This window comes from Rhinatrema bivittatum, chromosome 6 (genome assembly GCF_901001135.1).
Source record: "Rhinatrema bivittatum chromosome 6, aRhiBiv1.1, whole genome shotgun sequence".
Lineage (NCBI taxonomy): Eukaryota > Metazoa > Chordata > Amphibia > Gymnophiona > Rhinatrematidae > Rhinatrema > Rhinatrema bivittatum.
Window position 1 is genome coordinate 204,140,275 of NC_042620.1, and position 15,508 is coordinate 204,155,782.

The window sequence follows — 15,508 nt, forward strand, 5'->3', positions numbered from 1 at the left end:
CCCAGAAGCCTCCACAAAGCAGTTTTTGGAAGCCTCAGTAGGCAGTAACTCAGACAGGCTGTGGTCAGCTCTTAGGTAGAAGTTGGCTGCCAGGTGAAATAAATAAGGTAGCTTTAGCAAGAGAGGGACATTCAAGGAAGAGAGGTGGAGAGAAGGAAGTCAGCCTAAACTTCTCTACAATGGAAGACGATACAGATGCAGAGCCTGAAGAACCTCCCAACTACATACTAAGCTACGTTTGGTTCCATTTTCCTTCACCTTGTAAAACCCTGGGGAAACTTTATGCAAAGCCACAACAGAATGGGAATAGAGAAGAAAAGAGTTTGATTGTGGATTAGGCAATGTAAAGTTCAGCATCCAGACACTGTCGAAATTGGGTTATGTGGTAGCTGTTCTAAGGAAGGAGAAAGAAGAAAACCTCTGTTCAGAGTGGGTGGTTTAATTTGCATTAAAGGCTCAGGTTATCTAGAAGGGATTGCAAATGCTAATAGAGTAAGTTGTGTGAATAAGAGAGAAGTTCTTAGCACTGCGCAGATTGTAAGTTACAGGTTATGTTGAAGCAATTTTCAATTAAGCTTGTTTAAAGTTTGGGGAAAATTGAAGCAGTCTAACCTAAGAAAGTTGGTGTTTAAACCAAGATTCTAATGCACCATAAACCTAACCTAAATCTGGTAGCTGTTGTAATGCAGGTGAAAGCAGAAACTTTAAAGCCAGTATCTGATTATTAATTTGTTACACTGGCCGGTCGCGGAGTTAAGCTTAGACTGGCAGCAGTCACCATGCAGTGGCTGTGCCACATTTGTGCCACTTCTGTGCATTCCCCAGCTCCCACAGGGCAGACGCTGCCATCATCTTTGCCACTGCCAGCTATTTTAGGCACGTGCGTAGGAGCTATACTATGGACTCCATAGCAGGAATCTGCTTGCTGGTGCTTCCTACTTAAACCCCAGCCGCGCCTCAATATGACGTCTCAGCAACAGGCATTGTGGTTGGTGTCTGATCCTGCCTTGCTCCAGCTTGTCCTTGTCTTCATCAAACCTCATCCAATTCCTGTCCCTGCCCTGTCTCTGTTACCTCACCTTGTCTGTCTGCTTTGTCCCCATCCTCAGGTCTTATCTTGCCTTGCCTTATCCGTCTCATCCCATCTAGCGTTTCCAAGTCCTGTCCTGTCCTTCTGTGTCTTGTTTATCTTGTCCTGATTTTCCGATTCCAATCTCGGCTATGAATTTTACTACTCCCTTGCTTGCCGCCTGAACCTGACCCTGCTTCGCACCCCGATTCCATCCTGCTTGCTGCCTGCCCTGACTCTTGGCCTATCTCGGGGCTCTCTCTTGGATCATCCTGCCGGCCCCTGGAACCCAAGAGCTCAATCTGCGGGGAACGGGGCTGCTTTAGGTGAAGCTCCAGTTCTTTTGAACTCCTTCTACTCCATCCCTATAACTTGTATGTATATTTTAAATTGTCCTAGATCAGTGCATGTTCACCAGTGGTCAGCACGGGCCTATGGGCTCACTCCCTAGGCAATGTCAACTGTGCCATAGCACAAGGGCTCACACTCCTTACAAAATTAAGGATGCTTTATTGTGTTACAGAGACAAATCCTGCATTGCTGGGCAATGGGTTTTGAAAGAAGTTAAACTGCATGCTTAATTGCTTAAATAAGAGTTTTTCAGACCCAGTAATTAAAAGATAGTGTGGGGACAGCTGAAGGATCCTAAATGTTTTAAGTAGATTTAAGCAGTGCTTCCAAAATGCTTGTGCTGTATGTCTGAAAGCAGATTCCCTTAAGTTTAAAGATTTAACTTCTATGGTAGGAATTATCTGTTAAAACTGCTGGAATAACTAATAGGAATTATGTATTAAGATTCCTAGAGACTGATGTACTTTTGGTTGAAGAGAATTATACTTTTCAGAAACTGTAACATTGCCACAGTGCTAGAAACTAACCCAGAACTACTCAATAAAAGAGCATAGATGTATTATGATGCATGGATGAAACTATTAGTCAGGTGCTAAGACAAGTAGGCAAACACATTCCCAGGAGCCACACAGGAGGGATTGCCAAGATTAAGTCCAGTCCCATAGTCTCCAGGGGTGGAGTAAGGGATTCATGATTACCCTTCAAGCAGTCCATTTCATCTCAGTATACTGACGGAGCTTAAAGGGACTAAGATTGTACTAAGTTGGCTAGAAGGGCTCTGATCTGAGAGGTTCCTATGCCCCTGAAGTTACAGGAAATCTGGCAGCTTGAATTTACTCCTCAGGACCACACCACACACACACACAAGGATCAGGCTAGACGCCATGACATAAGATGGGGGCAGCATGAGCAATGATTGGTGAGAGCCCCACTCCAGCCAAACATATGAAACGCGATTCCTTATTCCTAAAAACCCTTATTTATTTAAAAAGTGTATATTGCGCACACATCCACAGTTAAAGGTGGAGCACATGATAAATATACATAATAAAAGCAACATTTAAAAAATAAAGAACTCCCACACAATCCCTTAAAATTGGTTTACCCACAATATTTAGCAGAACTGTTGGTGCATTTGATCCACAATTTGATTCAAAATATATCAACTATATGGTTATGTTCCTCCTTGCGTCTTTATCAACCTCTGCATTACCTACGTTCTCTTGATAAAAACTATCTACAAGTACCAAACATCAAAACAGCACGGCTAGACTTAACCCATAAATGCGCCTTTTCCGTGGCAGGCCCCATATTGTGCAACTCATTGCCAAACCCAATTCGACTTCTTTAAAATGCAAGAGACTTTAAGAAGGCTGTAAAAACTTACCTACGTTCACTTGCCTTTGCTAACCAAAGGCATGTTATGGCCATTTCTATTTTGTCTTAATACTTCTTTTATAAGTCTTACAATTTGTGTGTCTATTTTAATTTACATAGTTTTTAACTTGGGTCTTGTTTTTATTTCTTTTATGATTGCTTTTTGTGTGTCAAAATTTGCTTATGTATGTCAAACTTTGTAAACCACTTAGACCTATATACTTATAGGCAGTATAGAAAAGCTTTTAAATAAAATAAAGAAATAAATGAACTTTACGCTCATCACAAGGGCCTATTAGTGGATCCACCACCCTCAGTAGCCCAACCAATGGTAATTTTCTTTAAAAAAAAAAAAAAAAGGAACCGTGTCTGGTGCACTGGGGCTCTCCACATTCCACTTTTTCCCAATGTTTAAAAAGAAAGCAAGTTGAAAAAGGTTCTAGAGTGGGGGTGGGGGGTGCAGGGCAAGATGAAGGACACTCTCTAGATCCCTCTTGCATTTGCTTCATACCTTAGATCTTTTCCTTTAGATTATTGGATTAGAACCTCTGAAACCTTGACTGCTTCCACTCAACAGAACGGTTTATTCTCAGAGGGAATTCCTAGCCGGAGTCCTCCATTGAGCAGCTAATAGGGGAGTCAGCAGGGAAAAATTACTTTCATTCCCTTTGACATCTCTCTTAGTCCGGAGGAGTGAAGGATGCTGGCAGATCTGGCTGTGGAGGGCGCCAATCTCTCTCTCTATATATATTTATTTATATTTATTTTATTTAGATTTATATTCCACTTTTCACACTTTTTTCAGCGCTTCAAAGTGGATTACATTCAGGTACTGTTTGCACATGGAATCTTTCCCCGGACAATATTATCCCACCAGAGTTACTGAGAAGAACTCAGATGGCGGTTGCTGCAGTGGCCTCATCCAGCAGCTCCTAGGAAGCAAAGGCTGATATGCTGGTAGTTACCCATGAGTTGGGGTCAGTGTCGCAACGAACATTAGGGTGAGATGACGCAATCATTCACTATGACTAGATCTCAGGTTTTTACCTTAGAAGAAATATGGCTGGCAATTAAAGGCCTTGAGAAAACTAACTGGACAGTTAATATTTGGGATATGAATTTAAGAACTGGGGAACAAGGAAAAAAAAAGGTGGAATGTATTAAGAGACTGGATCATGTTGAACAGAAAATTGAGCAAGTTATCTTTTGACGAAAGATATTATTGTGATTCATCGTATTTCTAAGGCAAAAAATTTGCGACTGATTAATTTTCCTAAATTAGATTTATCTGAAGGAAACATTTAAAGAAAAATCTTGTGGTGATTCCTAAAGTTCCAACAGAATTTGTGCCTCCTATATCTCATGCTTGTCAAAAAAGGAAAAACCTGGAGGAGTGGATCAGGCGGTTTTGTTGCCTATCCTTCCTGATAGCAGGGATATGACTACTTTCCTAGAAGACTCTGGAGAAAGACAAGTAAAATTGATAATGTTGATTGTAAACCCAATTTTAAGTATGCAAATATTTTTTAAAATCAGGCCCTTAGCCTTTAGTTGTGTGGTATCAGAGCTTTGGAATAAGCTTCCCTATGCAATCCGAATAAAGAATACTTACAGTATCTCCATTTTTACAAAAGGGTTAAAAGACATAGCTTTATAGTCATGCATTTAGAATGGAATAGCTATAGATTAGTTGGTGTTGTCTAGGCTCTCATAGGGTCTAGGCTTGAAGATGCAGATAAAAAGACATAAAATATGTCATAAATGATGGAGTGGAAAATGTATTTTTTTATTATATATCAGTATGTTTAACTATGTATTTTAAATCAATTGAAAACTATCTTGAAGGCTAAGGAAAGGTGGAAAAATCAAATATAAACAATAAATATTTACAGGTTAAGCCTAATCTTGTTCAGCAACTGAGCTCATCCATTTCTCTCTCATATATATCTAGATAGCTAGTCCCAACCTTGCAACTAACATTATGTATGTAATGCAAATTGCTGAGAACAGGGAGGACAGATGTCTAATGAAGCTGTCATAAAATTGCTTTATTAGTTTTCTATTTTGTGGCAGTAAAGTTATTAAAACACAAGCTGACTCTGAGGGAGTCATTTGAGTCTTTAGATCACTAAAGAGTAAAAGGAGTGCTAAAGAAGAATAGGGAAATGGAAAAACTGAATTAATTTTGTGTCTTCGTCTTTACTGAAGAAGATTTTGGTGATATACTTGCACCAAAAACATTCTCTGATGGTATTAATTCAGAGCAAGTCTTTGTGAAAATAGAAGATGTAATAGATCAAACTGATAAACTCAAGAGGAACAATCCACCAGGACCAGATGGTATTCATATCCTCCCATCTAGAAGTCTGAAACAACTCAAACATGGAATTACAGACCTGTTACCAGTAAGCCATAACCTATCATTTAAAAAAGGCAAAGTTTCTGTAAACTGAAGTGTGGTCAAAGTAACACACATTTGGGCTGATCTTAGAGAAATTATACCTTGGTAAGGCTATTCATAAAATTGCTATGAAATGGGACGTGATATTGCTAGGTGACTTCAATCTGCCAGATTTTGATTGGAACAACCTGGCTGCAGTATCTTCTAGAAATAGAAAATGATGGATTCTCTGTAAGGAGAGCTATTCCATCAACTGGTAATGGAATTCACAATGGAAGAAGTGATAATGGACCTGATGCTTATCAATGGAGACAGTATTTCTGATGTCATGGTGGGTGATCATCTAGGATCCAGTGATCACCAAATGGCGTGGTTCACTATAAGAGCACAGGCGAAGATAGTTCATTCTAAGATGAGAATCCTAGACTTCAGGAAAACTAATTTTGTTAAAGTGGGGATGAAAGGTCTAGCCAAGGTCACCCTTAAAGTCACTGTGTCATTGAACAAACAAAATGGTCCCGAATTAAAGATGGATGTTACAGCAGTGTATGGGAAAAATAAATGCTATAATTTCATAAAATTAAACTAGCTGATATAGCTAGCTGGATATGAACTTTTGAGGCTGCAGTGGCCTTCTCAGACATTGTATCCAGTTAAGCAGCACATACTGAGCAATAGGCTGTGTTTCTCAGCATGTCTGCCATTACATGAATCTGGTGCTAGGGAGATAACCAGTTTTAATCACCCACCAATGATGTACCTCTGGAAGTTGGGATATCCAATCAATGTTTACCTTTGTAAATAGTGGGCATTAACGTTTGACCAGGGAGCCATGACACTCTAAGGAGAAAAGAACCAGGAAGAAGAAAAGGGAACCTAAGTGAGGACAACATTTTACTGCTGGACTTTTCTTTAAACTCTGGTCTGTGCTACTACATGGTTTCTGAATGCCATATTGGTACACTTCTTATTGTCCCTGACTGTCTGCACGTATTGCAAGTGAGACTAGTCGCTAAAGTCTTATGGTTTCCTTGGAGAAAGCCCTCTGCCTTCCTGAGACTGATAAACATTAACTGTCCTCATGGATATTGTGGAACTGTTTCCAGGGTGGGAGTAGTTAACTCTTTGTGTGTCCTGAGAGTAAACCTTGGACTAGACAGCCAGACTGCTACTGAGGGATTGCCAGATGCTGAATGCTCCTTCCTGGATGCATACATAAGACCTGGGCCACTTATTACTTTTATGCTGGGCAGTTAGCTTTGCAATGCAAATGTTGATAGTGTAGGTTGCTTCTCATTCTGATACCAGTGACACAGGCATTTCCAAAATCCAGAATGCTTAGTAGTTGTTTCTTAACAAGTCTAAGCCATGTCGCATGTAACCGTCATTCATTGTTAATTATAGCCTATCACAATAAAAATCCATATTAGCAATGAAAAAAGGTATAATATAATTCTGTTCCTGATGAGTTCAGATTGTTTGTATCCAGAAATAAAATAGTCTCAGCTAAATATATCTATGGGTGTTATTTGCCCTACAGGGGAGAACCTCAAGGAGTCATTAGCTGGATAGGAAAATCTAGGGGCAATAGACAAATAGTGGGCAAATCAAAAGGGAGCTATAAGGGAAAATAATCTTTTTGTTAGGAAAGTAAAGAATGGTAAAAGAAAAAAAGAGGCCATTATGGTATTCTAAAGAAGTAGCTGAAAAGTAAAGGAAAAAGATTAGCATTCATAAACTACAAGAAATAGCAGAAAGAGGAAGAGAGGCAACAATAACTGAAAAAACTAAGAGAAGCTGGGAAAATAAGAGAATGAAGATGCAAACAGAAGAAAAAAGAGCAAATGTCACAAAACAGGGGACCAAATTTTGTTTTAGATATGTTAGTGATAGGAAGAAGTGCAAAAGTGACATTGTGAGACTCAGAGGTGATGGGGAAGAATAATTAATGGCTAATGAGGAAACAGAATTGCTTAAATATTTTGGTTCTGTGTTCACTAAGGAAGGGTTAGGAGTAGAACTACAGAAATTGGAGTCCCCCTGATTTCTTTGGACTCAGGAAATACTTAAGAGTAAAATCCCTACCTCTTTCCCCTGGTGGAACAGGTTCTACTGTATTGTCCTCCTGTAGCAGTTTTTAATGCTGAGACACTGACCATACAGGTTTCTATGGGTGATTTGGAAGGATGTTCAGTAAATGCAGTCTATATTCTTTTCGTATAATGCTGAGGATCCAAGTTTCCACAAAGGTATTCTGGTTAATGTTTTATTTAAAATCTTAGCCTGCTTCGGACAGGTAGCTCCTCTGGCATGAATACTGGGATCTCTGCTATGCCCACTATGACCCAGTCAAAACCCTGTCCCAGGTTTTGGCTGGAGTGATGGTTGTTATTTTGAGGCCTTTACTGCCAAGGGCAAGCACATAGACCCTGCTGTTGGTGGGACCAAGGGGACAGAGGAAAATGTCTCCGCAGTTCATAGAAAGGCATTTTCCTTCCTCGATGGTTCGAGACTTCCGATGTTGATGTTTCTCTCTACGATCCCCTCGGTCCTGAGGGGGGTAGAGGTAGTCGAAAGCCGAGAAATCGTCGACGCTGGACAGTCACCAGCCGGTGGCCGATACTGGCACGAAGTGGACGGTGCCAGTTCAGATGACGTCGATGCAATAGACGGCGTTGGGGTTTGAGAACAGAAGAGAAGTTCCATTTTCTCCATTCTGGCCATGCGACCTTTTGGTGTCATTAAGGCAAATTTGGTGCAAGTCAAGACATCATGCTCGCACCCAAGACACATTACACAGACTTTATGAGGGTCTGTTATGGACATGGTGCGAGTACAGTCTGAGCACCGACGGAACCCCGACGCCATGGCCTTTGAAAAAATTGAGCCGCGGTACAGTCAACGGCCAGTAGGCCGTGAGGGCCAAACTCGATGGGAATCAACCAAAAATGGGAAAAAAAACTTACCAGAGTACCACGGAGTCAAAAATTCGAAGGAGGAAGCCCTGTGGGGTATGAAAATTTTTAGTAATTCCATGAGGAAAATTCCTGTCAGGAATCTCTGTGGAGCTCCTTAACCTGCGTGGCTACTGCTGCACAGAAAAAAGAAGATTGAAGGGGGACCCCCTGCTGGCTGCAGGTTTAGTGCCATGCTGGGCATGCCCAGTAGGTGCCAGTCAAAGTTCTAGAAACTTTGACAAAAGTGTTCCGTGATTGGGCTCCATCCTGTGATGTCATCCATATGTGAGGACTACCATCCTGCTTGTCCTGTGAGAAAAACTTGTTTACTGTTCTAAGAGTTTCTTCAGTGAAATCTGCAGATGCCAATACCTAATGAAGAGATTACCAAAGACATCTCAAAAACTGATTGAACCATGTGTTTTCCACACACCATGTCCTTGTCCACTTGTGTTTTCAAGTTGCCACACTGTTTCTGAGGAAGCTGCTCTGTCACTTCTTTCATGCTTGGCAGAATGTCTCATATATACTGGTCATTATGAGTTGACAGGATGCAATGCAGGTGCTAAGCATGGCTCTCTAAAAGATCTTCCTCCAAAGCAAGTCCAGGGTATGAGAATCCTTCCCTAGAGGCACCAAGAAATGTATTTTAGACCTCTTGGCTTTCTTGAGAATGGATTCAACCACCACTGACTGGTACAGCAGCTGCTGCTTCTCAAATCCTGAAGCCCTCTGAACACAATATATTATGTCACTTTCTTGTTTACTAGAGCCACAGGAAAGCAGCTCTTCCACATGCTCATCTGCATCTCCTGAAAGATCTCATGGATGGGGACTGTCACAGTATCCTTAGGGAACTCCATAAATGGGAGAATGTCCAATATCTTTGTTCTGGACTCTTTATCCTTTTGCGAAATAAATGCAATGGTATCTACCATTCCCTTAAAAAAGCTGGCAAAACTGAAGTTCTCAGGAGTAGACTTTCACCTTTCCTGTGGAAGAGATGGGTTTGAAAGGGAGACCTGTTGACCCCACCTAATCAGAGAAGTCCTCAAACCCATAGCCATATCCCAAGACACAGCCTAACTGGCAAGTCAGAGGCATGGACCTGGAACTCACTCAGCTAGTAGCTAAGACCTCAGAGAAGGGAACGCTTGTCTGTTAGGTTCTAGACCCCAAACTCCTGCACCTCAGAAGGCCACATCTTCCTGGGATACCAGAGGTGTATCAGTGGCTGACACCTGAATCTTAGGAGACTGACGGGATTCCTGAGATTGTATTGAGGATAAGCACACCCACTATGGGAATGCTTCAAGGGATTCAAGGCTGCCGCCAGAATGCCCCCGCTCCCAGCATCAAATATCAACAGAGACTGATGCATCTTAGCCTTCACCTGATGCACGACATCAGAGCTCGGCAATGGTGGAACCAAAGATTGCTAAACCACTTGCTCTCTTCAGGTGAGAGGAGACAGACAATGATCCATCCTCTCAGTCCTGCTCGTCACTTATTGTTGAAGGGGCTCAATGCCTCCTTATACCAATGCATTGCCAGTGGTTCATGCAGCTCCCAGCTTTGACAATGTTGATGCCTCTGATGCTGATAACAATGGGCCAGACTTATGAATCTGAAGTGCTTTTCCATGAGGTCAAGCCAGGATAGATGCCCTCTAGGCTTTCATGGTGACACAAGTGACACTCTTGGAAACTGTGGTCAGCCCCAAGGCAAAGGACAAATGTACCATGGGGATCTGTAGTAAATATGAACCTTTTTGGGGAGACACTTTTTGAAGCCACTGGCCTTCTCCTTTAGGGGCATTGGACTAAAAGTCAATGCAGCAAAATCAGACTCACTATCTTAAATAAAACCATGACCAGTGCTGCCTCAATTCACCAATGTAGGTGCACCACACAAGCCTGATAAACAACCGAAAAATCTACCTATGTGACTAAAGGGAGATAAAAAGTAGACTGTGGAGCTGGAAAGGATGACTTCTGCACTTTGGAAACAGAAGGTTCACGAACAGCAGGTAAGACAAAGAACTGTAACTTGACTCCATAAAGAAGATGAGGCTAAAGGGGCCACCATGTGGATGTGTAGAAGTATAGCATGCTCAAAATTTCTACAAACTTTGCAATCAAATTTCTGTGATGGGCTCCCTCTGATGATGCCATCTCATGTGTGAGAACTGACAAGCTGCTTGTCCTTATAGAAAAAGGCTTTCTGTAATAAGACAGGGGTAGATTTTAAAAGGTGCGTGCACGAATCCATATGCGCGTGGTTCCCGGCACGTGCACATGGACGCGCGGATTTTATAACATGTATGCCGGCGCATGCATGTTCTAAAATCCGTGGGCCACACACGCATGTGCGGGTGGCGTGCACAGGGTGGGGAACTTTAGTAAGTTATGCGCAGCGATGCAATCGGGCCTTCCCCCATTCCCTAACCTTCCTTCCCTTTCCCCTCTCCACTCCGAACCCTATCCCCTACCTAAGTAAAAAAATTAAAAAAATATTTTTTTACTTACTGCTCCATTAGAGCAGAAGCAACTGGCCGGTGTGGGCTTCCCCAGGACAGCGGCTAAAAGCCACTGTCCCAACCGGCCTCCGTCCTGCTCCGACCACACCCCCAGCCCACCCCTTTTTCAGGGCCCGGCACTTGTGCACATGTTGGCACTTACACGCATGGCCGGGCCCTTCTGAAAATGTGTGTGACACGCACAGGGCCCGGCCACCCGTGTAGGTGCCGGGATTTGCTCGCATGGCCATTTTAAAATTCAGCCGACAATGTTTAGAAGAAATTAGCATTCAAAATACTGAAAAAAAACTAGAAACTTTTCACCCTGCTTGTTATTGTTTATGTAAAATTAGGCCTGGAGACTATGTTCACCAAGGATTGGTTTAGGTCACAAATTCTTTTCCTTCATTCTTTCTGATAGAAATCTGTATTCACATTTTATACTTACTTTACTTTTTTCCTCATATTGCCGCCTGGACTCTGCCAGCTGTTCTTCCAACTCCAACAGAACATCCTTCAGAGTGTCCACCTGATACATGAAGTTTGTTTTTTCATTGTCCAATTGAGCATTAGACACCATGGCCTTCTTATATTTCTCTTCTGCTTCAGCCAGTAAGTCCTGAGGCAGACAATAATATAACATCAAAAAACCACTACGGGTGATTAGTTAATTTAAAACAAGGAGATATCCGGCTAACTCAGCTCCTCCCAGTTACATCCCCAAAATGCCCCTAACTTATCTGGCTAACTTCTAGTCAACTAACTTATTATCCAGATAGAATTTAGCCAGATAAACATCCAGATCTTCATTTGGCTGGATTCACTCTGAGTTATCTGGCTAAATACTTTTGCATATGGACTTCCTGGAATTTAAAAAAAGAGAAAGATAACACATATTAAAAGCAAAGATATCCCTAAAAGGGGAATAGTGTGATGACATTACAAAGTAAATGTGTTTTCCTACCACTTACATTATGAAATTGTACATACTGGGAATTATAGTTGGGATGCTAATTGAAAATATTATAATACAATTTACACTATCTATAATGAAAATACTAGCAAGGCTAATCCTATACTGCCGCAAAACTTTGTATCCATTTGCTAAGATTTTAGCATGGGTTTTATTTAACGTGGACATTAAAAAATGCAGTCTCTGTGGGATGCAGTAACCTATGACATGCAGATAGACCAGGAGTTAAAAATGTGCACAACATTGAAAAAGTGCACTGTTTCTTTACTCCAGATCTATTTGCATGCCAACCTGCACAAAAAAAGGAAAACATTCTCTGACCTCTCCAATGGGCACACGTGGGCAGGCAATCTTGGCCCAGGTCCAGAGGTCCTCCCAGAGTTCCCTCCCTGATTTATGTACATTATTTTATACCGCCTGTATCGAGGTCCTAGTCGCTTTCTCTCTCACTTGTTCGCCTTCTTAAAGTGAAGTCAGCCCAGCAGGTCTGGGTTAATCCTCTTCCCAGCTGCCCTCCCACACCTCTTAAAAAATTAAAAGTGGGCCATGCAGAACTCTCCAGTCCTCCAAATCACAATAGTAATTTATTCATTCCTTCAATGTCTACCAATTGGCCCCTCCTCTGTCACATGTCTGTGAAAGGACCAATCCCCTTTCAGAAGGCTGTCCTTTCAGAATTCTGAAAGGGATTGGTCCTTTCATCGACATGTGTCAATGAAAGGACCATTCAATTGTCAGTGAGGGAACAGCCCTGCTGGAGGAAGTAAGGTCTTCTCTGGCAGGGATTCCCAGTGGGGAAGGGAGAATTTGGGGACCTGGGGAGTTGTACATGCCCATTTTTAATTTTTTAAGGGAAGCGGTAGAGCAGCTGGGAAGAGAACCAATGCAGACTTGGACCTGCTGGACCAACTTCATTTTGAAAAGGTGAGAGAGCGAGAGGAGGATGCTGGGAGCAGGGCCAGTGGAAGCACTAGGCGAGCTAAGCGCCGACCATAGAGGCGCTGCCGCTGCCACTCACAAGCCAATGAGGCAGGGTGAGACTGCCGCTTCAGGCGGCAGAATTTTGAAGGGGCAAAAAGTGCCACTTCAAAATTCTACCCAGTCTCCACTTCACCCTGCCTGCCACCCATCATGCCACCCTCCTGACCCCCAAGACTCATGAAAAGCCCTAGTAGTCCAGCGGGGGGCCAGGGAACGATCTGTTGCTCCCGGGCTGTCGGCTACCACTAACTAAAATGGCGCCAGTGGCCTTTAGCACCTAACATGTGACAGGGCCTCCAAGTGCCATTGGCTAACCCGTGTCACATGGTAGGGGCAATGGACGGCCCATGCCATTTTTTATGGTGCCGGTCATCCATTCCCCCTACCATATGATAAGGGCTGGCCAATAGCACTGGTAGTCCCCGTCACATGATAAGGGCTAAATGCCACAGGCGCCATTTTGGTTAGTGGCAGCTGATGGCCCGGGAGGGGCAGATCGCTCCCGGGCCCTCTGCTGGACCACCAGGGCTTTTCGTGAGTCTTGTGGGGGGGGGGGTTATTTTATTTAAATTTGGGTGGGCGGCACAGGAGGTGGGGGAGCAGCGGTATGTGGTCCCCGCCCTGGAGTTGGGGTGGCGCAAGGCAGAAGTTGCCTAGGGTGCCTAATCCCCTTGCACCGGCCCTGGCTGGAAGGACCCCTGGACCTAGACCCAGACTGCCTGGCTAGGGTTCATATTTGTGAGGAGGGGCAGGAGTGGTTCAGCATAATAGGTAGGGAGGACTTGCTGGGCCGATCCATGGGAAGTTTAACGCCTGCTTCTGACCAGGTATTAAATTTCCCACAATAATAGGAGATGTGCTAGGCAGCTTCTCCACTAGCATGCCTCCTTGTATTGCAGGGTAATAGCTAATAAGGCTATTTTCCTGCAATTTGCATCAGACATGCTATGCCTACCATGGGTTTTTTTAGCGTGGGTTTTTTTGGCGCTAAAGCCCTTTTTACATACCTGGGCAATGTTAGTGCCAAAAATACCATGCTAAAACATGAGTAAAAACAAATGATAGGCTCAGCACGGTTTTTATTATAGGCACCTCTGTATAGCTTATGCCAGGGTACAGATCTATCAGTTACAGCACTGCAACAGGAATGACATGCTGTAATGTTTTATAATGCTGCTAGAAGCAGGAAGCTTGAGGTGTGAAGGGCAAATGTATTTTTATACCTGCAGAGAACAAGGAGGACAGCAAAAAAAGGAAGGATTAAGCTATCAATATTTTTAAGTTTGTTTTATCATCAATGGTTTAATGGCTGATAAAAATATCATTTAATTGAACTCTTCAGTCTTCAGCTAAAATAGTCCAGCGGGTGGATCACTCACAAGATAGGCTGTATGAAAGGGGATTTCATGATAAACATTTATTATAGTGAAACACTATATATCAATATACAAGAGCAAAAAAACCTAAATTCATCCAAACTAATGCAATTATACACAAAAGTGGGGGAGCAGCACATCAAATGTTACCAAACCATAGGCAAAAAGTGGTATCATATAAGGTGTCAAATAGCCACTGAACCAGGAGTAAAGCAGAGTTGCTTACCTGTAACTTCTGACTTCAGCAGGATGTCAGTCCTCACACAAGGGTGACACCATCCAATGGAGCTTGTCACGGAACTTTGATCTTAAAGATTCTAGACCAGGGGTGGCCAACTCCAGTCCTTGAGACACACAAATAGGCCAGGTTTTCAGTATATCCACAATGAATATGTAGGAGATAGATTTGCATACAATGGCGGCAATAACTGCAAATCTACCTCATGAATATTCATTCTGGATAGCCTGAAAACCTGACCTGTTTGTGGCTCTTGAGGACTGGAGTTGGCAACCCCTGTTCTAGAGCTTTCAGATGCTCTACTGAGCATGTGCAGCTGTATTCACCTCCCTGTCACCCTAGGCAAAGCCCCTCAGTCCATAATATTGCTAATACATCGAGAAACCAACTCCCAGGGGAGGGGGGAGAGAATTCTGAGGACTGACATCCTGAAGTCCTCAGGGAACACCTGTTAAAGGTAAGAAACTCTGCTTTCTCTGAGGGCAAGCAGGAAGGCAGTCCTCACATGTGAGTGAATTCAAACAAGAAAAAAGTGGGGAAACCCCATAGTGCAGAAGGCACTACCTTTCCCCTTATTGTTTGTGAGGCAACTGACCCATAATGGGCTCTAGGAGGGAAAAGAGTTGGGTTCTAGACGTCAAAGAAACCCATAGGACAGACAGACAAAAACCCCAATGAGCAGCATAGGCACCTAAGACTGGGGTGCAATGGAAATCATGGTAAGCAGCCCACTTTGCTGCACAAAAGGTAATACAGTCAGAGATTTTGTACTGCTAACTCTGACAAGCACTAGTAAACCTAGGTCCTCCTGTGCAGGAAAGGGCACAAATCATCAACCAAGGCAAAGAACTCTTGAACAAAGACTAAATAGATTTTCCTTGGTGTCACAAGACAAATTGGGGCTAGAGAATCCTCTAGAATGAAAACTACAGTTCACTAGTAACTGAAGAAGAAGAAGAATAGATTGCATTGGCATAGTTATGCCCAATGTTTGGCCAACAGGAACAATGGGCATAATATCCAAGCAATGGCTTGGAAGAAGCTGCAAAAGTCATTCGGGTCTGTGGCAGACCCCACCTGCTAAACAACTACAAGAAAAGATCTGACCTCCCAGGTCAGATGGTGGAAAGAAGCCTGTCAAGGCAAGAAATGGCTGCCCCTCTAATGGAAGCACCATGCCAAGACCATGAGTACAGACGGGGAGCTGCGACTGAAGCTCACCCAAGCTTGACACTACCATGATAGGCAGATCCATTCACCTGGCAGG

General features: G+C 43.0%; 1 protein-coding gene across 20 annotated transcripts in view; it reads right to left on the reverse strand.

Moving 5' to 3' along the window:
• The window catches only part of LRRFIP1 (LRR binding FLII interacting protein 1), a 359,409-nt gene that overhangs the window by 95,483 nt on the left and 248,418 nt on the right, over nucleotides 1–15,508 (reverse strand). For all 20 annotated transcript variants that reach the window (XM_029606446.1, XM_029606447.1, XM_029606440.1 and 17 more), the window contains one exon: nucleotides 11,122–11,292. In XM_029606446.1, the coding sequence (XP_029462306.1) occupies nucleotides 11,122–11,292 (171 nt within the window). The remainder of the gene's footprint in view (nucleotides 1–11,121; nucleotides 11,293–15,508) is intronic.